Source organism: Trichosurus vulpecula, chromosome 2 (genome assembly GCF_011100635.1).
Source record: "Trichosurus vulpecula isolate mTriVul1 chromosome 2, mTriVul1.pri, whole genome shotgun sequence".
Lineage (NCBI taxonomy): Eukaryota > Metazoa > Chordata > Mammalia > Diprotodontia > Phalangeridae > Trichosurus > Trichosurus vulpecula.
The window spans coordinates 329028225-329053936 of NC_050574.1; the positions used below are offsets into that span (position 1 = coordinate 329028225).

Sequence of the window (25712 nt, forward strand, 5' to 3'; positions counted from 1 at the left end):
GAAAAGGAATAGATGCTTCAGTGACTGGTGAGTAGTTCATTGTAGTAAAAAGAGCTTCATCAGGGGCAGAGTCAAGATGGCAGCTGGAGAGCTGGGACTTGCCTAGGGATCTCCCCCAAGGACCTTCCAAACTCCTATAAAAATGGCTCTAAACAAATTCTAGAACTGCAGAACCCATGGAATAGCAGAGGGAAGCAGAGCTCCAGCCCAGGACAGCCTGGATGGTCTCTGGGTAGGGTCTATCACACGGAGCTGGGAGCAGAGCCCAGCGTGGGCTGCGCCCAGACCAATCAGACTGGGAGCCAGGTGGAATGGGCCCTAGCGCCCTGAATCAGTGAGCTGTGGCAGTTACCAGACTTCTCAACCCACAAACACCAAAGACAACAGAGAAGGTTAGTGGGAAAAACTGCGGAGGGACAGAGTGAAAGGAGTTTGCAGTTCGGCCACTGCCCTGGGGGCAGCAGAGGTGGGGCAGCTACAGAACTACAGCTGCAGTTGCTTCTGGCCCCAGGCCCACCTCGTGGGAGGAATTAAGTGGCAGATCAGAGGGGGAGTGCAGAGCCTGCTTAGATCTGAGTCCAGTCCAGGTTGGCAGTTCTTGGGGGAGGAATAGCGCTAGTGAGGCAGAGCTTGCTGTGCAGAAATAGCTCTGAAAACAACAGCACAGCCCCTCAAGCTTGGGACAAAGTACTCTATTACCTACAAGCAGTTGTACACCAACGAAAAACTCAAGGGTCAAGTAGTTGGCTGGGAACATGACCAGGCAGTGAAAATGGACTCAGATTCAGACTCAGACTTTGGAACCTTTCCTTGGTGACAAAGAAGACCAAAACATACAGACAGAAGAAGTCAACAAAGTCAAAGAGCCTACATCAAAAGCCTCCAAGAAAAACCTGAACTGGTCTCTGGCCATGGAAGAGCTCAAAAAGGATTTGGAAAAGCAAGTTAGAGAAGTAGAGGAAAAATTGGGAAGAGAAATGAGAATGATGTGAGAAAATCATGAAAAAGAAGTTAATGACTTGCTAAAGAAGACCCAAAAAATACTGAAGAAAATAACACCTTAAAAAATAGACTAACTCAAATGGCAAAAGAGCTCCAAAAAGCCAATGAGGAGAAGAATGCCTTGAAAGGCAGAAGTAGCCAAAGGGAAAAGGAGGTCCAAAAAACCACTGAAGAAAATACCACCTTAAAAATTAGATTGGAGCAACTGGAAGCCAGCGACTTTACGAGAAATCAAGATATAATAAAACAGAACCAAAGGAATGAAAAAATGGAAGACAATGTGAAATATCTCATTGGAAAAATCACTGACCTAGAAAATAGATCCAGGAGAGATAATTTAAAAATTATTGGACTACCTGAAAGCCATGATCAAAAAAAGAGCCTAGATATCATCTTTCAAGAAATTATCAAGGAGAACTGCCCTGATATTCTAGAGCCAGAGGGTAAAATAAAAATTGAAAGAATCCAACAATCACCTCCTGAAAAAGATCCCAAAAAGGAAACTCCTAGGAATATTGTCACCAAATTCCAGAGCTCCCAGATCAAGGAAAAAATACTGCAAGCAGCCAGAAAGAAACAATTTGAGTATTGTGGAAACCCAATCAGGATAACACAAGATCTAGCACCTTCTACATTAAGGGATTGAAGGGCTTGGAATATGATATTCTGGAGGTCAGTGGAGCTAGGATTAAAACTAAGAATCACCTACCCAGCAAAACTAAGTATCATGATCCAAGGCAAAATATGGATTTTCACCAAAAAGAGGACTTTCAAGCTTTCTCAGTGAAAAACCAGAGCTGAGTAGAAAATTTGACTTTCAAACACAAGAATCAAGAGAAACATGAAAAGGTAAACAAGAAAGAGAAGTCATAAGGGACTTACTAAAGTTGAACTGTTTTGTTTACATTCCTACATGGAAAGATGTGTATAATTCATGAAACCTCAGTATTAGGGTAGCTGAAGGGACTACACACATACACACACACACACACACACACACACACACACACACACACACACACACATACATATAGACAGAGGGCACGGGGTGAGTTGAATATGAAGGGATAATACCTAAAATAATAAAATCAAATTAAGGGATGAGAGAGGAATATATTGAGAGGGAGGAAGGGAGAGAGAGAATGGGGTAAATTATCTCGCATAAAAGTGGCAAGAAAAAGCAATTCTGTAGAAAGGGAAGAGGGGGCAGGTGAAGGGGAATGAGTGAATCTTGCTCTCACTGGATTTGACCTGAGGAGGGAATAACATACATACTCAATTGGATATCTTACCCCACAGGAAAGATGGAGGAAGGAGATAAAAAGGGGGGATGATAGAAGGGAGGGAAGATAGAGGGAGGAGGTAATCAAAAGCAAACACTTTCAAAAAGGGACAGGGTCAAAGGAGAAAATTGAATAAAGGGGGATAGGATAGGAAGGAGAAAACTATAGTTAGTCTTTCACAACATGAGTATTGTGGAAGGGTTTTACATAATGATACACATGTGGCCTATGTTGAATTGCTTGCCTTCTTAGGGAGGGTGGGTGGGGAGGGAAGAAGGGAGAGAATTTGGAACTCAAATTTTTAAAAACAGATGTTCAAAAAAAAGTTTTTGCATACAACTACGAAATAAGATATACAGGCAATGGGGCATAGAAATCTATCTTGCCCTACAAGAAAGTAAGGGAAAAGGGGATGAGGGGGAGTGGGGTGACAGAAGGGAGGGCTGACTGGGGAATGGGGCAATCAGAATATATGCCATCTTGGAGTGGCGGGGGGAGGGTAGAAATGGGGAGGAAATTTGTAATTCAAACTCTTGTGAAAATCAAAGCTGAAAACTAAAAATATTAAATAAATAAATAATAATTAAAATTTTTAAAAAAACATTTAAAAAATAGAGCTTCATCCTTGGAATGAAGTGGGCAAGAGAGTTTGTGGAAGCAGGGAACTCAGGAAATTATAACGTTAGATCCAGGGCTTATGTTTCTATGTGTGTATGTGTGTGTGTGTGTGTGTGTGTGTGTGTGTGTGTGTGTGAGAAGATTGAGCTGTACAAAACTGTTCAAATCATGACTGATGATAGATACTAGAGAATTAAGAGAATGAGAAAAGAGATTAAATTGTAGTTTGATTGTACAAAAATGATACTAATTATAGTCATTTATATAAACTGTTTAACATGTATGACTAATTTCCCTTTAGCATAATAATTACCATGTATATCTTTAAATATTCATCATGTTAATCTTATTATAGTGTTTGAGCATAATATTAAACATTATTTATGGTCAGTCTTCAGAGTTTCTTGCTCAGAAAATATTGCTCAGAACTCAGTCTAAACCTATAAATGTTCACATTGAATTAATTTGAATTGACTAAATTAATCAAATTGGATTAATTAAACACCATTCCTTTCACTATTGCCATCTTCACTCATATCCCAGGTAAGTTTAATATAAATAGGACACTTGGTCAAATACAAATAGTACCTTTAAATGTAATTCTTCAGAGGTCAAGAGTAGGCAGAGAAGATACTGCTCAGATACTTCCACCGAACTTGAAAGCACAAGTTCACCATGCTCCCTAAGGATTGTCCATTCCTGGTCCTCAAATACTACTGAAGATACAAGAGGCCCTCTTACAGAAACACACAGAACACATACTCCTTTACACCCCTCCAGAAACAGGCACATCAGCAGGACACACAGACACAAAAGAAACAATACACCTAGGGTCCCAGCCATACTACCTTACCACAACATCCCTTCTATTTCCCCTAGCATTTGAACATTCTGCATCTACAGTATGTTAGAGATGTTCCCAGATTCACTAGCAATAGTTGTGTTGTCTCTCCCTCTTAAATACCCTGGCTATACCTAGAATGAGTTCTGGTCTTAGAGACTTTTGTCCTCTCTACTCTGTTTTATATAACTCTCTTGGTGCAGCAGAAAGCCCTGGACCCCTCAAAAAAATGCAAAACATAAAGAACTTACACCTAAGCCCTCAAACAGTCAAAATAGTTCTTCTTCCCTCTTCAACTAGCCCTAGGTCTCCCAACCCAGGTATCTAAACCAGCGTAATGACAATGTGATACTCAAAGCAGCTGCTATGAATATACATATGTATATTCAGGGTTGGTCTGCAAAATATAATAAACTCTCTTCATTCAAGCCCAAACCAAAACATTTATTCACAATATCACTATTGGGATACCAGAAGGCAAGATTTAGCAAGGTACTCATCACCAATCCAGGGAGCATTGACATCTTAAGCATTCTTTCTGTCAAGCCTCCCCACCAAGTTCCTCTCTCCAAAGGCCTCTCTCTGCCCTCACAATATAATATGTACAGTTTCCAAACATGGACTCCACTTGATTGCCTTAGTGCTGGGAAGCTTGGAAACCTACTTAATTGGAAAGGCATGGAAGTCCCCATGGCCCAGAGCCTAATTGGCTCTACATCAGGGCTCTACGTGAGGCCTATTAATGGACAGGAAAGATCTTATTCCATTAGTCCTACAACCAGTCCTCCAGATAGATAGTGCTCCCACTGGTTGAAGCTTTTCCAAAACAATTGAGGTTGATAGAGAATCGTGGGGAACCCCACTTCCCAAGAACTTCTAGAATTAAGTCAAAAGCATTTATTAAGCACTTACTTTGTACAAGAGGCACCATGCCAAGCACTTGATGAAAGGGAAAAAAAAACAAAGTTCTGCTCCTCAAGGAGCTTACATTCTAATGGGGGTAAAAAATATGTAAACTAAGGATCATATATATACATATATGTATATGTAGTATATATACACACATAACAGGAACTTTAGACATGTAGTGTTCTCTTGCAGTTAAAGCTCCAGTAAAAAAGGAAGAAACTAGTTTTCGAGATGCTCACTCCTTTCTAATTCACAGAACTAATAGAGGACAAGGGCTACGTTTGCTTGTCCACATTATGGTTCTGTCCCTCACTACTCCTCAGCTCCAGCTCCTGTATGGTCCAGGAGTTTTCTCTCTCTCCTCTCTCGAGGAGGCAGAATCTGGGAACTCCCGCCCCTCCTCACCCTCCACCACTGCCCCTCCTGTTGCTGTGTTTCAGGCCATGTGGTTTCTTCCTCTCCTAGGATGATCATAATCACTTCTCTGGGAACTCCTTGGCCCCTCCGTCAATGCCTTTCAACAGCAGCTATATCTGGGGTCAGTCAGTCAATAAGCATTTATCACATGCCTACTATGTGCCAGAGATTCCCTAAGTTTGATGCCCCCTCTCTCCCCTGTCCCTGCCATGGACTCAAGTTCATTCTCTCTGTGTATAATCTCTCACTTCTGGCCTCTGCCCATGCATCCTTTGTGTCCTCTTTCTGCTCCCTTTCCAAGACCAAGTCCAAGGGTATGGTTCCAATCCACACAGGCCCTGTAACTCCAACGATCACCCCAAATGCCAAGACTCTATCAATCTTCAAAGTAACGTCAATGGGCCAGGTGTGATCAAAGCACTCAAGGTTGTATTCATGGGGAGTTCATTGGGAAACGTCTTCAAAGTATGAAGGCTTTAACTTTAAATTGACTAAGCTATTCTAGTCATACTCTTCATATATAAAAAGACAGTAACCGTATCTTAGGGGTGTGTGTATGTGTATGTATGTGTGTGAATATGTGTGTGTGTGTGTCTATTATAGCATTTTATACTTAGAAAATGCTCAGTAAATACCCTTTATAGAGTCATGGAATATTATACCTGGGACCTTAGAGACCAATTAGTCCCATCCCCTATTCTAAAAAGGCTGAATGAATTTGCCTTATCTATTTTACAGAGATCATAAGATCATAGATTTAGGATTTGAAGGGACCTTGAAGGTTACTTCTTTGTAAGGTTCAAATCCATTCTCCGATATCTGCTAGCTCTACCTAGTACAGGTGTACCTAGTACCTAGGCATGGTATGACAACCTCTTTGACCCTATAAATTTGGGATAATAGCATGTCTCAGCAGGTTGTAAGGATTAGCTCAGATTATAAGGGGGCAGATCTGTTCTGCCCTAATTATGCCAATTGTAGGGTGGCGTACCCTCTGAGAGAATACTGAGATACCAAAGGAAGAGGGGCCCATGCCAGCTTTGTTATTAATAGGTTTTATTAGGGTTAATTGGGGAGTTTTACTCATGAGAGGCCAATTGTCCTGGGAGGCAGTAGGACAAAGTAAAATGGCTCCCTGCACCAACTCTAGGCTGGGCCAGGTATTATACAGAAACAGAAAAAAAGAAGGTATAGTGCCAGGGATGGCCCAGGACCATGTGCAGGTTCTCCCATAGGATAGTTGGAGCTTCTTTTGCTGTTTACATTGACTCAAGGTAGTTTACATTCTCTATGGAGTCACCTTCCAAGGTTGTGGCTACTACCACTGTACACATATGTGAGGTACTTTGCAAACCTTAAAACACTATGGAAATGCAAGCTCCCTGTTCTAAGTTCCTATGAGCTTGTCTTTAAGTCTGATTGTTTCATCCTACAAATGAAGAAACTGGCATCCAGTGAAGTTAAAAACTTGTCCATGGCCACACAGAGAGCCAGGACTAGAACCAAAGACTCTGATTCCAAATTCAGGGCTCTTTCAACTGGACTATAACAGATAACACCATTCCAACTTTTATTTACATATATATGGAGATGTATATATGCACGTATATACATATATGTGTATATACACATACACACATATACATATAAATTAGGTAGCTATGAGAAGAATAGGAATTTATAGTTAGTGGAAATTTCATGAGGACAAGGTTCAGATGTTATCTAAACTTTGTATTTTCTCAAGCAGGTAGTACAATCCTCCGCACACAGAAGGTGTTTAATGCTTGTTGAATTAAATTAAATTGAATATGAAAGATCTCTTTGAGAGGGGGAATAAAGCTATACATGCCCAGTACCACAAAGTACATGAATCCTAATTCCACAGAACCCTGTATGGGCCAAATACACCCAGTGATACCCAATTATAATAAATCACAACAAAATGCAGACCGGGGAAAAATAGCCCTTTATTAAAATACTTATATATGTGCCCAAGGAAGTGTCTTTGATCTTCTGCCCAGAACCTTCAGGGGAGGTCCCCCAGCTGTATGGGGCGGATGCTGTACCAGTCTATGTGGAGGTAGGGGGTTAAAGATAGTGGCTTCTTTTGGGACCTTCCAGGAACACCTTTGCACAAAAATGTGGCCTGCGGTCCTGCTTGTGGAGATATAGATTATCAGCAGCATTATTTTCTCTTTACTGAAGTCACTCTCCAGGATGCTGCTAACAACTCCTCACACCCTGGTGACCTTCACCAAGGAGATTTGGGTGTAGGGGACCTGCACCTGCAGATCCTGATGAAGCTGCAGGGGACAAAAAGTCAATTACTTACCCATCCAACTCATCAAGGCACCTTCTTCTCTATACTACCTTCCCAACACCTTGTTAGAGGCTGAGCCAATCAAATCTGCCTCTGAATTTACCCTTTACGACATCATGTGGAAATGCACCAATCCCTGGAAGCTCTGTCTCAAGGTTTGCTATGGAGAACTTGACCCACCCAATGGTCTGAATTTATGGCTATTTTTCCAGACTACTAGGCCAATGCTGCCCAATCTTGGTTCCCAGGAAACCACCTGCAAAGTCCCCTTGAGTCCCATGGGAGTGAGAGACATGGTGACCTTAATTTTGGTTCATTCCTTTCTTTCTTGCACCCAGGTCCAATGTGACCACTGCATTGCTTATTGGGACCAAAGCAAGAGGGTACTCACCCTATAGCAGAGAATGGGAAAGAAAGATCCTTTTTAGAGGATCTTTTTAGAGACAACAGATCAAGGTCCCCTGGGCACTAAATTGTCCAACAGATATGAAATTCCCTCCCAGAAACTTCTTAGTCTTTCTTAGCACACCATAAGGAAGTGTGTTATGGTGGAAACAGCCCTGCACTAGAAATCAAAAGACCTGGGTTTGAGTGGGAGAAGGCAGGGGAATAATAAACATAAGCATTTATAATAATGTGACAGACACTAGGCTAAGCATCCTTTACAAATATCATCTCATTTGATCTTCACAACAACCCTGGGAGGCAGATGTTTTTATGATCCTTTTTTTATAGGAAAGGAAAGTAGGGCAAATGGAAGTTAAGACTTGCCCAGAGTCACACAGTAAGGGTCTGAAGCTGGATTTGAACTCGGGTCTTCCTGACTCCAGGTCCAGCTCTCCATCCACTGCACTATGACCAATCGTCTCTAAAAACTGAGGCCAACAAAGGTTAAATGGCTTGTTCAAGGTTACACATCTAGGAAGTACCTGAGGTAGCATCTGAACTCAGGTCCTCCTGACTCCAGGTCCAGTCTTCTATCCACTGAGCCACCTAGTATTGACTCTCCCACCACATTCATTTTATGAGTAGGAGCCAGTCATTTCACTCCTCAGAGCCTCAGTCTCCCCAGCTCTATACTGAGGTGGTTATTGTCACAGTTTTGAGATGTATACCTAAAGTGCTTTGCAAATTGTATGATACTCTACAAATGTGAGAGATCGTGTGCCCCAAGATTTGCAATCTTTAACAATTTTAAGTGTTCCTTATCTATAAGCACTTCCTCCTCACACTTGCCACTCAGAAGCCCTAGCAGATGCAGACTGTAGTCCTTATACTACTTACTACAAAGGCCTTTCCTGTTCCTCCCAGGAGTCAGTGTTCTCTCTCTTTTTTTTTTTTGGAGGGGAGGGGACAGGGCAATTGGGGTTAAGTGACTTGCCCAAGGTCACATAGCTAGTAAGTGTGTCAAGTGTCTGAGGCCGAATTTGAACTCAGGTCCTCCTGACTCCAGGGCAGGTGCTCTACTCACTGCACCATCTAGCTGCCCCAGCGTTGTCTCTTTCTTGAGGTTATTTTATTTTGTTTTGCATGTATTTTGCATTTCTTTGTCCATGCTCATATTGTGTTCTCCAATAGAATGTAAGTCCCTTGAGGATAGTTGCTGTCTTGCCTTTCTGTCATAAAGCCTGGAACATTAGTGGAAAGGCAGGAAACAAGCATTTATGAAGTACTATGTACTAGGGGCTTTACTAACATTTTCTCATTTGATCTATACATCAGCCTTGGGGGATAGATGCTATTATTATCCCCATTTTATAAATGAAGAAACTGAGGCAAACAGAGGTCAAGTGACAAGCCCAAGGTCACACAGAGAGGTGTCAATGTCAAGTCCACCTGATTCCACTGAAGAATGGGCAACTGACTGCAGCCAGAGACAGGCTCTTCTATTTCTGGGTACCTGTAATTGTTAAGAAGTTTTTCCTGATGTGAAGCTTTACTCTACCTCTCTGCACCCTCCACCCACTGCCCCTGCATTGTTCTTCCCTGTTGGGCCAGGCAGAGCAGATCTGACCTTCTTCTGCATGGCAGACAGTCCTTCACATTCTTGTTTTTACTCGAGGTTTAGTGTAAAAACTCTATCTGCTGTGCAACCTCGGTAGCTGCCTATCGCTTGATAAATGTTTGTTGAAATGTTGTCAAGATGAATAACATTGAAAGACTCAGGAACTCTGATCAACACAATGACCAACCACCATTCCAGAGAACTCATGATGAAACAGCAACTCATTTCCCGAGACAGAGGTGACGGACTCGGAATACAGATTGAATTTTTTTTTTTTAGCATTGACAATGGGAATTTGTTTTGTTTGACTATGCATGTTTTTAACGGAGGCTTAGTTTTCCATGCTTTCTCAATGTTGGAGGCTAGGGGAATGGGAGGGAGAGAATACAAACCTGAAAATAAAGTAAAATTGAGGGTTTTTTTAAATGTTTGTTGAATTGAATTATATATTATTTTTAGATCACTCATACATTGTTTAATGTAGGTGTGTCTCCAGTAGAATTGTGGATTCAGTGGAATCCACAGGACCTGACTCTCCACTGGAAATATGACTATCAATAAATACTTCTTTTACATGTAACCACCTATCTGTCTCCCATTTCACAGCCTGGCCTGTTTGGCTTCATCATAATCATAACATTCCTAGGGCCCCACTTTCTCCAACGACTAGCTCAGGCTTGGGGCAAAGCTCTACTTTCTTAGAGCTGAGAGTCTCTGATTGCAGCTCTCTATCCTCCATCGAGGACCCAGATGCCATCATTCGCAGTTTCTTCTCTTGTCCCTCCAGCTCTTAGCTTGAAGCCCCCAAGAGCTTCTCTCTCTCTCCTCTCTCTTCCCCTGTTCCCACCACCTGCCCGGGGATGTCCCTGTCACCTTATGCAGGAACTCCTTTGCCACCTTATGATCGGTGAGGTCCAGGGAGGAGGACACAACCAGCCGTAGGAGGAGAAAGCCTCCATCGTGACCTGTGCATTAGAGACAACAGAAAAATGAAGATCTAGTCAAGTTCTGATTATAAATTCTAACCTACAAAAAATGCTTGAGTAATCCCCAAAACATGTAATAGCAAACTACCTTAATTAACTCAGAATATAGGATCTCTCCCTTTGCCCACTTTCTACCTTTCTTATGCCCTTTCCCTCTCACCTGTCTCTTTCTTTCTGTTTCCCTTTCTCCCTCTCCTTACTCTTTTCTCTCTCTCCTTTATCTCTCCTTTCTTCTCTTCTTCCTTCTCCCTTTCCTTCTCTTTCTCTCTAGCTTCCCTTTTTCCCTCTCTCATTTCTCTCCTCTCTTTTTCTCCTTCTTCTTTCTCTCTCCCTTCTCTTCCTCCTTTTTGATTTCCTTCTCTCCTCTCCCTCCTTTTCTCTCTTCTCTCTCATTTCTCTTCATTTTCTTCCTCCTTCCCTCTCTCTTTTCCTCTCTCCTCTCCCCTCTTTCCTCTTTACCTCTCTCCTTCTCTTTCTATCTCTCTACTTTTCCCTTCTCTTCCTCCCTCTCCCATTCTCTCTCTCCTTCTTTCTCCCTCTCTTTTCCTCTTCCTCTCCTCCCTCTTACCTTTCTCTTTCTCTCTATCTTTTTCTCTCTGTTCTCTCTACTTTCTTCCCTCTTTCCCTTTTTTCTTCTCTCTTCCTCATTCCCTTCCTTCCTCTTCCTTTATTTCTCTCCCTGTCTCTCTCCTCTTATTTTCTCTTCCCTCCCCCCCCCCACCTTTTTCTAAGAGGCTCAGCATGAATCTTCAGTAGAGGTGAGAAGGCTACTGGCCAGGGGTGTTGTTGAGAATCATAGCATCTCAAAGCTGAAATGGACCTCAGTCTACTGTAAACTTAAACCACATACCCGCTACGCATCCCCAGCAAGGGGCCATCTGGACTCTCCTTGAGGAATGGGCAACTGACTGTAGCCAGAGAAAGTCTCTTCTGCTTCTGGATACCTCTACATGTTAGGAAGCTTTTCCTAACATGAAGTCTGCACCCTCCACCCATTGCCCCTGCATTGTTCCTCCCTGGAGAGTCAGGCAGAACTTCCACATGGCAGACAGTCCTTCAAATTCCTATTTTTATTCAGGGTTGTATGTAGTCTACAGTAGCACGTTTTATGGGCTCTGCAGAGGAGATTCAATTCCAAAATACCTTCCATATTTACTCTTTCCAACCCACCAACCCCAGGATTGCCCTCGTGATGTTCCTAGGGAGGCTTTTTCATGAGTCCTCAAAAGCATGGCCTGTGTAGGAGTTCGACCACTTTCTGTCGCCTATCCTAATCTCTTCTGCATTATCTCTAGTTAAATCACGGACTTCTAGAGGCCAAGGACTGCATCTTTTATGTAAACTTTTGTCATAGTCTTGAGTTCAAGGTTCAAAAATTTTGGTTTTTCTACTGATTCAGAGTAACCTTAGGCTAGCCACAGAACCTTAATTACTCCTCTGTTAAGTGGAGATAAGTACTTACTGGAGTCAGCTTTGGTGTTTTGATTCACCAGGGCAGTGGCAGTATGCTTTCCTATTGAGACTGTTGCTGGGATCTGGCTTGAGGTTAAAGTCTTGTCTTGGGAGGAATTTATTCCTATGATGGTGTTGGGTGCAGTCGAGTGGATAGAGAGAAGAGAGTTATTAGACAGAGGGGATGTGATATCTTTTGTACTAACTGGCAGAGGTCTCAGGAGGGTAGAGCTCTTACCTGGGGCTGTTGTCCCTTCTGTGGTGGTATAGACTTTGTGTGAAAACTCAGCGGGGGTGGTGAATTTGGCTACTGTTGACCTGTCCTCTGTGGAGATCGTAACTGCACTTGGGACCTCAGTGAAGACAGCTGTCTCAATTGGAGCTGTAGCTTCTTCTGTGGTAGGAATGTAAATCGTACTCAAGGTGTCCGTTGCCATTTTGGCTGTTTCTACATTTTTACCTGTGGTATCAAAAGTCTCAACTGCAGTAGGAGTTTCAGCTGTGGTTGATAATGCCATGGTGATTGTGTTGGTTGTTGTCAATGTCTCAACAGCTGCGTTCGACTCTTCTTCAGCTGAGGAAGATGAAGCTGATGTCTCAGAAAAGAAATTAGTCTTTAAGAAGGTTGAGATCCCTTCTTCTGTAGAGCTGTCGATCGTCTTTGAGACAGGGAGAACGGTGGTCTTAGCTCTAATCCCGATTTTTTCTGTGATGTCACCAGTTAAGGTTGTTTCCTCACCTATGGTCTTTGGCTCCAAGTTATTGCCAGCTACACCCAAAGTCTCAGCAGAGGTATCTTTCTCAGGGGTTGTAGTCTCTGCTTCTGAGTTGGTATAGACCATGGGCAGGGTTACACCAGTAACTGTCTTTATTTCTGGGGTGCTATCAGTTGGAGGGAAGGTATCAATGAGATTGCTTGTCAGCATGGTGGCTTCTGTAAAGGGACTGACTGTAGTCAAAGTCTCAAGGAGGGTTGTGGTCTTGACCGGGGTCCCTTCTCTTTCTCTGGTGTTGCTGGCTATATCTGCTATCTCAGTGAACTCAGCCACGAGTGTAAAGGGTATTATTTCTTCTATGATGACAGTCTCTGTTCCTTGGGGTATCGTTATTCCAGAGGTCTCCTCAAGGACAATGGTCCTAAAAGAGTTTGAGATCTCTGATTCTGTGAAAGTATCTGTTGTGGTCATGGCCTCAGTGAAAGTGGGGGTCTTGGTGCTGGTTTCATAGTTTTCTGGGATGCTACTGTTCAAAGGGGAAGCCCAGGGGTCACCTGTCACAGACTGTAAGGAGTCATAGTGTCCTCTGGAGTGATGTCCATGTTTTCCATGACTTCGGTGGGTTGGAAGAGGAAGCAGGGGTGGCTCCATTAGTGATTTCCAGACTACTTTTTGGAAGATTCTCATCCTAGGCCAAGCTTCAGCTTTTGCGAGAGATTCCATTGTGGCCATCTCTGCTCCTGTAGTAGAAGAGGCCATTGTCAAGGTTTTAGGTTGGCTGTGAGTCTTGCCTATGGCTGTCCCTGATTGTGAGACAATTGTAACAGAGGGAATGGTGGGGTTGGTGCTCTCCAGTAGGGTTGTGGTCTCTGTTTCATCCAGGGCATCCGTTATCATCAGTGTCTCCACTGGGGAAAAGGACTTGGCTATCTTAGTCTCCGCTTTGTAGGCAGTTCTGGCTAGTGCCAAGGTCTCAAAAGCTAGAGATGTTTTGGATTTCAAGGGAGTGTGGGTGACAGCTGAAGTCTCATAGAGTCGAGTGGTCCCAAAGATTCTCTCTGAGGTGGTTGGTCGTCCAGGGGTTACTGTTGTTATTTCTGTGTTTTTGATTTTCACTAAACGGTCTGTGTTGTTGACATCTGGACCTGTGTTGGATAAGACAGTGTCTGGGAGATTATTGCTATCTTACAGCCATGAAGATGAAAAAGCTTTACAAATGTTCCCTCCTTTATCTTCTGAGTAACTGGGGAAGCAGGGCCCTTGTTTTCACATTCATTCATTCATCAAACATGTACGAAGTACTGGGGGAATTACAGAGATGGCAAAATGACAAAGTCCTGCCTATGTTGTACATCTGAGCAAATAGGGAAGGTATACCAAAGACTTCATCAGCATACTATTAAAAAGGAAAAAAAAATTTGTTCAGCTTGGCAGAGCAGAATCCTCAGCTAAATTGTGATGCAAACAAAGCTTATTCACTGTCCCCCCTTCTTTATACAATGCTTCTTTCTTACACACACACACACACACACACACACACACACACACACACAACTTTTCAATGCAGTGACATTGTACAGATAGCTTGTCCACCAATACACCCTAAATCACACCCCTAGTCAATGGTTTCATGAAATGCCATGGGCAAAAAATATTTCTAATCTGTTGATAAGCTTCTCAGAACTTATCCATGCGGACCTTCAAATTACAGTCCATACTCTAGGAATAAGTGAACTTTTTTTTTGAGTAGTTGGGTTAATTGACTTGCCCAGGGTCACACAGCTAGTAAGTGTCTGAGGCTGGATTTGAACTCCTGACTCCAGGGCTGGTGCTCTATCACACCATCTAGCAACCCCAAAATGTAAAAGAAAATTAGAGAGAGAGCCAATGTGATGTAGTAGATCACTGCCTTTATGTCAAAAAGACCTGAGTTCAAGTCCTGTCTCTGACAGATCCTGGCTGTTTGTCCCTGGGTGAGTCATTTACCCTCTCAGTGTTTCATCTAGGGGTCCACAAATCCCCAAGGGATCCACAGTTACATTTCAGAGTATCCATCAACTTGGTTGAGGAAAAATATATCTTTATTTTCACTAACCTCTAACTAAAATTTAGTTTTTCCTTTAATTATTTAAAAAAAAATCATTATTCTGAGAAGGGATCCATAGGCTTCAACAGACTGCCAAAGACACGAAGAAGGTTGAAAAGTCTTGCTCCAAGTCTATAAGTCCAATAGCAGCAAGTACTAATTTATATTGGTAAATGAAGTTTCCTCTTTGGGGGTTTGACATACCAATGAAATTACATGTCTCATCTAAAAAAAGAGACAGAAAATTATAGGAAGGAGTAATACTTACTCAGAGCAGATAGATGGTACATTGGATAGCATGCCAGTCAGGAAGACCTGAGTTCAAACCCAGCTGTGTGACCCTGGGCAAGTCATTTAACCCTATTTGCCTCCATTGCCTCATCTGGAAAATGAGCTGGAGAAGGAAATGGCAAACCACTCCAGTATCTTTGCAAAGAAAATCCTAAATGGAGTCAGGAAGAGTTGGACACAACTGAAAACGACCAAACAACAACAACAAACATAAAAACCCCCACTTAGCTCAAAAGAAAGTACCTTTCTCAAATAGGGGGCTTTCAGACATTGTGTCACCAGGCTGGAGGGGATATTTCAGGCAAACAGACCCTGCTAACCTACCAATGAGATCACACCATCCAGGCCTACTTAGAGTCAAGTGTGCCTGTCTCTTGTCATGCATGAGTTTCTCTGTCTATGAAGCCTATGGAAGAGTTACATGGTACCTAGTCCCATGAGCTCGTTATTCAAATATAAAATTAAAAATTAAACCTTCTGTTTAGCATTCAAAGCCCTTCATAATCTGTACCTCCTCTACCTTTCCAGTCTTCTTACAACTGTTTAACTGCATCTCCCCCCACCACCTACCCCAAGTACTCTTGGATCCAGTAACAATGGCCTCCTTGCTGTTCCTTACACAGGACACTCCATCTCCAGACTCAATCAATCAATAAACACAATGCTAAGTGCTGGGCTACAAAAAAAAGGCAAAAGACAGTCCCTGCCCTCAAGCTGGCTGTTGTCCATGCCAGAAACCCTCCCCCCTCATCTCTACCCCTCCATTTCCCTGGCTTCCTTCAAGTTCCAACTAAACTCTTACTTTCCATAGGAAGCTATCCTGCACTAGTGTTTTCCTCTGTTGATTACCTCCACTTTATGCTGTATGTGTCCTGTTTGTACATAATGGTCACACACTGTCTCCCCCATTATACTATGGGACCCTTTCCCTTTCCCTTGTATCCCCAGTGTTTAGCATAGCACCTGGCACATAATAGTGAGGAAAATCAACATTATGATGGATCATTAGATAATTAATATTACTCTGTAATCCATACTTTTCCCTATTTTGTCAAAACTTCCTCAAAAGGAGACCTCTCCCAGTCCCAACTAAGGCATGGTTGAGGAATGTGATCATTTCTAGTTCCAGAGCACCTGCTCATTAACCAGTTTAAAGTGGGACCCCCACTTCTGTTTTCCCCTAAACAGAGAACCAGCTTGGGCTAGGCCTACCCAGGGGACAACTTTCTTCTTTTCAAAGTTAGAAGTGACTTGGTCTCTAAGGGGAAGGCCAAATGGGGCAGAGAGGAACCTGATTGAGATGGTTTTAATTTTTTTCTAGCCAAGATTGCCAAGATTCTCAGAGTAGAATCCAGACTGGATGGCACATTTCAGTCATTCAGGAGAGGCACCACCTGACTTTCATCAACTTTTAAGCAGAAACCTGGTTCTCTTGGTGGGGGAGAGGGGAGCTCAGAAAAATCACTGAAGAACATTTATTCCTTCCCTTGCTTGGTGAAGGGTCTTAGTTAAACTATCTGTTAGGACTGAAAGGAACCTTAGATGTCATTTGGTCCAAGCTCCTCCTTTCATGAATGAGGAAACAGGCTCATGTCTTTCCCAAGTGTAAGTAAGGAGGATTTTGTTATCCTTTTAGAATTTAGTCTTTCAGGATCCATGGCCATGCCAATGTCTAGTTTCCAGTTGTTAGATAATAACTCCCAGAATAGCCCCAAGGATCCTAGACAGTAATGCCTAGAATCATAGTGATAGACAGTCCTATGAGGCTGTGCTGTGAGATGTGGGTGACATGATGTGGTATTTACTATGCCTATGCAGAATGACAGTATTGCTAAAGTTAACCTGTGAGCTTAATGTTGGCAAGATGCCTTCTTTGTTGCCCTATAAAGCAAGTGGGCTCTGGTCAGTGAGTGGGGAATCCACAGGGCGATCCATGGGGGAATTCTTTGGGATTTGGGTAATGCTTAGAGGAATGCATGTATCTGCTTCAACTGGTCCTCATTGAGACTTGAGGGAATTTAGGCTTTGCTTGTCTTGATTGACCTCATCGAGAGGTAGGGGTAGTCATCCCCCTCCTTCTTGCCCACCCCTGCGAGAAGGGTGATTAGGGAATGAAAGTGTGCTCCATCGTCAGCAGCTCCCTTTGAGGAGACTAAACTAGAACAAAGTAAGATTATTAACCCCTCTGAAGCTGTCTTCCTGTCCTTCCCATCTGACCAGATCTAGAGTGAACCTTGTAAGGCTAGAGTCCAAAAACTCCAGTGCCTCCTGTGTTACCTGCGAAACACCAAGCCTCAGTCACATAGCTACAATGGCTTCAATAGCCCCAGGGCCCGATCTGGAGCTGATGCTTACCTAGCACTGAAAAACGGTAAATGCCACCCTGACTGCCCTCCCTTCAGACCCCTACCTGCTCGGTATCCCCAAGGATGGTTAACACCCCCAAACCCCAAGATTTAACTCCTGGTATCTCTCTCCTCTGCCTTGCTTATTCCTCAAACTCCATATTTCATCTTCTGTCTCTGTGCCTTTGCATTATTTGTCTGACCCCCAAGGAATGTTCTGCCCCCTTTGCCCCCCGCTGTCAGTTTCCCAGGCTTCCTTTAGGCTCAGCTCAAATCCCATCTTCTGCAGGAGGCCTTTCCTGGCACACCGCCCCCTTTCCTTTCCCCTTTCAGATCACACAGATGGGTTGTCAGGTCATTTTTCAGTTGTGTCCAACTTTTTGTGACCCCCATTTGGGATTTTCTTGACAAAGATGGAGTGGTTTGCCATTTCCTTCTCCAGCTCATTTTACAGATGAAGAAACTAAGGCAAACAGGCCTAAGTGAGGATCACACAGATAGTAATTGTCAGAGGCTAGATTTGAACTCAGGAAGATGAGTCTTTCTGACTCCAGGCCCAGCATTCTATCCACTTCACCACCTAACTGCCCTAATATACTCTGTATGTATCTTGTGAGCTCCTATATATTTACATCATCTCTCTCATTAAATTGTGAGTTCCTTATGCCCAAAGGGCAATCAAAGCATGCATACCTTTTTACCCAGCAATACCACTACTAGGTCTGTATCCCAAAAAGATCATAAAAAAGGAAAAGGACCTACATGTACAAAAATATTTCTAGCAGCTCTTTTTGTGGTGGCAAAAAATTGGAAATTGAGGGAGCGCCCATCAATTGGAGAATAGCTGAACAAGTTGTAGTATATGAATGTAATGGAATACTATTTTGCTATAAGAAATGATGAACAGGCAAATTTCACAAAAACCTCAAAAGACTTACATGAACTGATGCAAAGTGAAGTGAGCAGCACCAGGAGAACATTATAGATAGTAACAGTAACATTGAGTGAAGATCAGCTATGATTGACTTAGCTCTTCTCAGCAATGCAATGATCTAAGACAATTCAAAAGATTCACGATGCTATCCACATCCAGAGAAAGAATTATGGAGTCTAAATGTAGATTGAAGTATACTGTTTTCACTTTTTTGTTGTTTTTTTTTGTGGGTTTCACCTTTTGTCCTGTTTCTTCTTTCACAATATGACTAATGTGGAAATATGTTTAATATGACTGTGCATGTATAATCTATATCAGACTGTCTGCCATCTTGGGGAGGGGGCAGGGAAAAGTGGGAGGGAGAAAAATTTGAAACTCAAAATCTTAGAAAAAATGAATGTTGAAAACTATCTTTACATGTAATTGGAAAAAATACTATAAATGATGTTTAAAGAACAATAGAAGATGACTAGAGGAAAAAAAAGAATGTGAGTTCCTTGAGAACAAGTATTGTGGGATTTTTTTCCACCTTTCTTTGTATACCCAGAGTTTAACACAATGCCTGGCAAATAGTAGGTGCTTAATAAATGTTTTTTTTCTTCTGAAAATACTAGTTTTTATTCACACTATAATGGTAAACAATAACCTTAATAGGATAACTAAACTTGTTTGTAGATCGCGATGCCACTTAATGAATATTTGGTTATTCCACTCTACCTGCTGACTATTGTTTGGACAACAAGATAACCAGGGGCTGAGGGTTCCTGCCTCCTTTTTTCAGTTTTTTTTTTTTAAACTTGAATGTAATATTTATTTGGTGAATTTACATGAGAGTTCATTTACAAAAGAAAAGTTACAGACAAATGCTTTTTTCAGTTTTACTGCATGCCTGAGGCCAAGCCAGCCCCCAGCCCAGGGCAGCTCCCAAGCAGGAGGCTCCCCCAGTGATTGTTCAGCTGACTGAGTAACTTTGCTCTTGCCAGAGACCCTGTAACAGAAATAATCACCCATGGCTTCTCCCCTGCATTTTTCCAACAAGAACACTAGACCTGCGGTTCTCCTCCCAGTTCTACCACTCATTAGCTGTGTGGCTTTGGGCAAGTCACTTAACTTTTAGTTTCCTTATGTCTAAAACGAGGATCCTAACAACTTCCTTGGCTCCCTCATGGAATTGTTGTGAGAATCACTGGATAATGTTAATGCTTTGCAAGCGATAAAGCCTTATACAAATGTAAGCAGCAGCAGCATTAATAATAATAATAGGGAGAGGAAGGAAGGAAATGAGCACTTATTAAGCACCTACTGTGTGCCAGGCACTTTACAAATACCTCCTTTGATCCTTACCACAACCCTGGAAGGTAAGTGCTATTATCATCCCATTTTACAGTTGAGGAAACTGAGGCAGATGGAGGTTAAGTCACTTGCCCAGGGCCACATAGCTAATAATAATGATGATGATATCTAGTAATAATAATGATACCTAATATTTATATAGTACTTACTATTACCAGGCACTGCATTAAATGATTCACAATTATTATTTTATTTGATCCTGGAGGTAAGTGCTATTATCATCCCATTTTACAGTTGAGGAAACTGAGGCAGATAGAGGTTAAGTCACTTGCACAGGGTCACATAATTAATAATTATTAATAATAATAATAATACCATATTTTTATACGGTGCTTACTATGTAGCAGGCACTATACTAAATGATTTACAATTATAATCTCAATGACTCTCACAACAACCCTGGAAGGTAGGTACTACTGTTATGCCATTTTACAGTTGGCAAAATTGAGACAGACAGAAGTTAACTGACTTGCTTGAGGTCACATAACTAGTAAGTGTGTAAGTCTGAATTTGAACTCGGGTTTTTCAGACTCCAGGCCCAGCTCTCAATCTACCACCCCACTTAGCTGATAGGGTTTGGACCTGTATTTACAGGTCAAAGAAATTCCCTCTGCCAATATGGGTCAATCCCTTCTCTGCAGCTCACAGCCCCAGAGAGCTGCAGAGACTACAATCCACAAGTTAAGTGATTTGCTAAAGTCACATAGCCAAGAGGTGTCAGAAGCCAGACTTGAACCCTGGTTTCTCTTGGCTTCAAAGCCAGCTCTCTGTCCAATACCCCATGTTGCCTCTTTGTACGGCAGCCGGAGTCCTGCCACCATACGTAATAACATCCGAAGCAGCAGCAAGAAGATCCACGTTTCTCCCCACCCCATCACGTGCTCATCCTCAGTCATCTAAAGTGTACAAACTATTTGTTATAAGATCAGGCCTGGTGGTCTCAACCTACCCTGATGGTGTCCCCTTCAGGGAGGCTGTAAGTTTATAGAACATACTCATGGAAAAATGCTGACAATAACATTCTTCAAAGGTTGGTCCAGCTCTATCCCTCAATCAATACTTAATTTATTACCGCCTTGATTTTTTTTCTCCCCTAATAAGAAGCCCTCCCCCACAGAAAATAATATTTTGTCCTGACCCCTCCTATACAACTTGGCCAGCTTCAAAGGGGTCCCCCAAAATCAGAAGATAAGCCCACTCTCCAAAGGACACTTTGGAGCACCCCTTTCCTACTGATTGGACTGGGGTTCCTGTGCTCCCCGATGAGCGCTGCCCTGTGTTAGTGTGTGGGCTTCAGTTGTATGTTGGTCCCTGTTTCTTCTCTCCCTTTCCCCATTACTTGCCATAAAGCTTTGCATTGAACTGCTTCCTGTTGTTTTACCTTGTTCTTCTCGGCACCAGAGCTCATTAAGGGGTTGGATGTCTCTGGGGTCTCTGACTGGCCCAGGGGTCTGTCCTTGGACACGAGTTGGGTACCTGGACAAAGACTTAACCTATAGACAGCTGTATCTACGCTAGGTAGTACACTGTGGGCCCAGCTGGAGAAAGCAAGGGTCAACAGGAGGACCCTGTGTTCTCCCAGAGGAGACTGTCTCATGCCAGCGGACTGTCACGAAGCGTTATTCTACTTCCCTAGAAGAGAATCTCAGGCTCTAATCTTAATGCAGGTTGGGGAAGTCACAGAGACGGTCCCATATTGCTCATTTCAGCGGGGCTAGCTTCACACATAGAGCAGCTTCATTCATTCATTCATTCATTCAACAAACACTTGACAGATGCAGAGCCATGCTGGATTCTGGGGTAGTCCCAGTGTTTCTGGGAGCCCTGGAGGCTGCCGTCCTAGAGTTTACCCAGGGCACGGCCACAGCCAAGTGCTGCTTTTTGTCCCGGGACAGCTTACCGCAGCACAGAGAATTTAAAGTTCTGTTGACTCTACTTATGTTCTCCAAAGGAAAAAGGATTGGGAAGGTGAGGAGGGCCAAGCTGTCCAGTTTCAACAATCTGTCATAAAGAGCATTGGACTGGGAGTCGGCAAAGGAAAGGGGACAAGCATTTATTAAGCACCTACTATATACCAGACATGGTGCTAAGCATTTTACACATTTCACAAATATCATCTCGTTAGATACTCACAACAGCCCTGGGAGGTGGGTGCTATTATTAGCTCCTTTTCACACATGAGGAATCTGAGGCAGATAGTACCTAAATGATTTGCCCAGAATCACCCAGCTAATAAGTGTTTGGGGCAGGATTTGAACTCAGACCTTCCTGACCCTAGGCCCTAGACCCATTCTGGTGCCAATCCTGACAGTAACTGAGCCTCTGTAGGATGAAGAAGTTGGACAAATGTCCCTAAGATCCTTTCTGTGAATTTGTAAGAATGAGAGTTCCTAGGGATAGGAATGAATTATTTTTGTCTCCAGCCACTAGCACAGTGTCTGACAGATAGTTCATAATTAATAAATGCTTACTGATTGAGGAAATGAGTCTATGCGTTTGGGCTCCACCTTAGCTCAGTGTTAGTTCCATAAAAATTGAATGGCCTTTTCTCTGGGTTTCTCTTCTTTAGGGTCTTAATTTCCTCCTTTTCAAAATTAAAAAAAAAATGACTAGCAGTCTCTTCTTGCTCTAACATGATACTTGGAGGGCTTTGACGGAGTTGACTACAAGCCCTCTTTCACTCTCCTTCCCCCAAAACATCTGCACCTTGGCTGTCAGGATTCCCATCCCCACCCCTACCCCTGGTATTAGTGTAACCAGGTGCTCAGATTTCTATTCATTTTCTCGGATGCAAACGCGAAGAAACAACTGCCTTTCATAGCACCTAGTTATCAAACATAATTAGTTAAAATAAGGAGCTATCAAACACCTCCCCTACCTCTAAAGGGAAGGGGAAAGAAAACTTCCCAGGCATCAGCCTTTTGTGTCCCAAGTCTTTGTCATCCCACATTGGAGGGTCTCTCCCTCTACTCCCACATAGAAGTATGTGAGGAAGAATATTTTCAAACCAAGAGGATCAGGGAAGGTTTCTTGAAGGAAACAGCACCTGAATTGGACTTTAAAGAATAAATAGACGTTTAATAGTCAAAGAGGAGGAAATCTCCTTCATTCCCATCTCCATACTGAAGGTACTTTTCTCTCATGATCACATTGGGGCATTTGGGGACATTACCCCACATTGAGGCAAAGCACAGTACAACTATGTTTTTTGGACTGGATTTGTGTTTTTTGTTGGTGAAGAAAACTCTTGATAAGGGAATTCCCTCTGCCAATACAGAGCAGTAACTGGTCTCCAATTTATAGGCATAGAGTTGCCCAGGGTCACAGAGCCAGCACATGTGAAAAACAGAACTGAGATCCCAGGTCTTTCTGGCTCTAAGGCCAGCTCACTAGCCATGACTCTGAGGCCTCATTTTGTAACAATTAAGCTTCTCTACAAAATGCTGGTTGGAGCAACTAGGTGGCTCAGTGGATAGAGCTCCCACCCCGGAGTCAGGAAGACTTAAGTTCAAATCTGGCCTCAGACACTTGTTAGTTGTGTGACCCTGGGCAAGTCACTTAAGCCTGTTTGCCTCAGGTTCCTCATTTGTAAAATGAGCTGGAGAAGGAAATGGCAAACCACTCTAGGATCTTTGCCAAGAAAACTCCAAACGGGGTCACAAAGAGTTGGATACAACTGTTTCCCACTTTTTACTTCTTAAACATAATAAGTGCTTAATCGATATTTTATTGAATTGAACTAAATTAAACTTGGGAACATCCAGGCCTCAGTTAAAAATTCTCCTCCTCACCCATAGTTATGTCTTTATGTGCCTCCTAGCCCCACTCACATACTCCCTCGGGTACTGAGAAAATAAGGTTCTTTCTGTCAAGGCCCTAGCTGTTGTTCAGTCGTTTTTTCATCGTGTCTGACACTCTGTGACCCCATTTGGGATTTTCTTGGCAAAGATACTGAAGTGGTTTGCCACTGCCTTCTCCAGCTCATTTGACAGATGAAGAAACTGAGGCAAACAGGGTTAAATGACTTGTCCAGGGCCACATGGCTAGTAAGTGTCTGAGGACAAGTTTGAACTCAGGAAGGTGAGTCTTCCTGACTCTAGGCCCAGTGCTCTATCCACTGTGCCACCTAGCTTCCCCATCAGGGTCCTAGGTCCACCCCCTTAATCCCATATTGAAACTGTCTCTCTATCCCTCTCCCCCAACCCCCACCTCCCAGTGAATTCACTCCTGACTCAGGAGGTTTATTGGATTCTTTCCATAGAAATTTTCTGCACTAGCCTTCCAAACACACAGTTCCCTTGGTCAGCTGAGACCTCACAGCCCCTGAGCTGCCCACGCCCTAGAGCTCTTCCTCATGCTTTCTGAGCCTCACCATTCCCTAAAAGCCCTGACTTTCTTCCCAATGTCCCCTACCAATGTTTCCAGCTCATCTGGGTAGCACCATCTTATTCTCCAGATACTGTTGTCTGATCAGTCAAATATTCATTCTTGTCTCTATTTCCATCTCCACCTGCCTAGACTATTCTAACCACCTCCTCACAAGTCTTCCCAATTCTACTCTTCTCCCCTTCATCCAATCTATCCTTCTTACAACTCCCAGAATAATTTTCCTTATGTGTAGATCTGGCCATATCACTCCCCTACTAAAATATTTTCAATGGTTCCCCATAACGTATTAAATAAAGTCCAAGTTCCTTTGCCAGATATTCAAATCCCCTTCCCTCTCAATCAAATAGCGTCATAATCCATATACATTGGAATACATTGGAATTTCTCCAATCTTAACCCAACCTATGGTCATTCTCAATCCACATGGGATTTGGGAAGGCAAAGTGTCTCTCTCTCTCTCTCTCTCTCTCTCTCTCTCTCTCTCTCTCTCTCTCTCTCTCTCTTTCTCTCTCCCCTCTTCCTCCTTCTTTACCTCTCCCTCCCCCACAACATAACCCACTTCCCCCAGGTAATATTTGGGCTTTTCACAAACCAGATTAAAAGAATCCAGTGCCCAGGAATAGGTTTGGAGGAGGTAGAAGGTGGTTTAGTTGTCTTCTCCAGCTTCAGGAATACTTAACCCTTCCTTGTATAGGTTCTTCATGAGTCCATGTGTAAGCACACATTAATCTGGGCTCTCGCTGTGCTTAAAACAGCGTCTGGAGCATAGTAGATGCCTAACAAATGCTCTCTCTGACTCTCTTGTGTCTCTGTGTCTCACTTTGCTTCCCTTTTTTTCCCTTTCCCTCCTTCCTTCTCTCTGTCTCTTCCTCCATGTCTCTCTGTCTCTCTCTCCTTCCTTTTATGTGTCTCTCTGTCTCTGTCTCTCCCTCCCTCTCTCTATGTCTTTCTCTGTCTCTCCATCTGTCTCTCTGTGTCTCTGTCTCTCTATGTTTCTCTCTCTATATATGTCTCTCTATATATATGTCTCTCTCTGTCTCTCCCCTTCCTATATCACATATCACATCATCTATCTCTGTTACAGTAAATAGACAATCCCAAAGGGTAAAATACTTTTGTGCGGTGACACAGATTGCACTCACATCACCCACTCCAGCTTATATACACACCCCTACTCAACTTTTAAAGTCTTATATGCATGCAGAGACACAGGTACATATATAATCCCACCCCCACCCCCACCGTCTTATAAATGCAGGAGCACCCACAGTCTCAGAGAAAAAACTGTTCTTGCCCTTACCCATGCTGCTCCTGGTGGTGCTGCCCATCGCACAAAGTAAGAAGAGGAGAAGCAAGCCGGATTCCCGGAGGAGGGAGCCCATCGTGCCTCTGCCTAAGGTGCCCTGCTCCTTCTTGCCACCTCTTTCCTGTTTCCTTAATCCTGAGGAGGTGGGGCAGCCCAGGTGTAGCTCCACCAGGCTGTGTATGCCCAAACGCTTGCTTCCGCAGGCTGAGTCCGGCTGATCTCACATCACCCAGCTGGGAGCAGGCAGGTTAGGGCCCCGAAGGCTGGACACTGGCCCGTTCCTACCCCCGCCTCTCCTTTCCCCCATGCTTCCTACGTCCTCTGTGACTGTAATTTCTCCTGTTTTATAAGATGGGGAAAATGATACTCATAAGTTTCATTTCTGTGTCTGGGAAAGGTGAATAAGACAGAAAACTCCGGAGATGCTATTTTGGACAATCATTTTGAGCAGTGAAAATA

The 25712-nt window shown here is 43.1% G+C and overlaps 1 protein-coding gene across 1 annotated transcript; it reads right to left on the reverse strand.

Moving 5' to 3' along the window:
- Positions 1–7173: 7173 nt before the first annotated feature.
- Positions 7174–25329, reverse strand: MUC20 (mucin 20, cell surface associated). The gene is made up of 5 exons (XM_036744091.1): positions 25248–25329; positions 12072–13715; positions 11844–11957; positions 10269–10360; positions 7174–7373 (listed from the first exon to the last, which is right to left on the reverse strand). The coding sequence occupies exons 1-5, from the start codon at positions 25327–25329 to the stop codon at positions 7305–7307; spliced, it is 2001 nt and encodes a 666-aa protein (XP_036599986.1). The 3' UTR covers positions 7174–7304.
- Positions 25330–25712: the final 383 nt, after the last annotated feature.

Bases quoted from the DNA above. Each gene is read 5' to 3' on its own strand.
- MUC20 (XM_036744091.1), bottom strand. From the start codon at position 25,329: ATGGGCTCCCTCCTCCGGGAATCCGGCTTGCTTCTCCTCTTCTTACTT. The intron at 13,716-25,247 runs GTAAGGGCAAGA...ATAATCTCCCAG, and splicing joins CACCACCAGGAGCAGCATGG to ACACTGTCTTATCCAACACA. The intron at 10,361-11,843 runs GTAAGTACTTAT...TCTAATGCACAG, and splicing joins AAACACCAAAGCTGACTCCA to GTCACGATGGAGGCTTTCTC.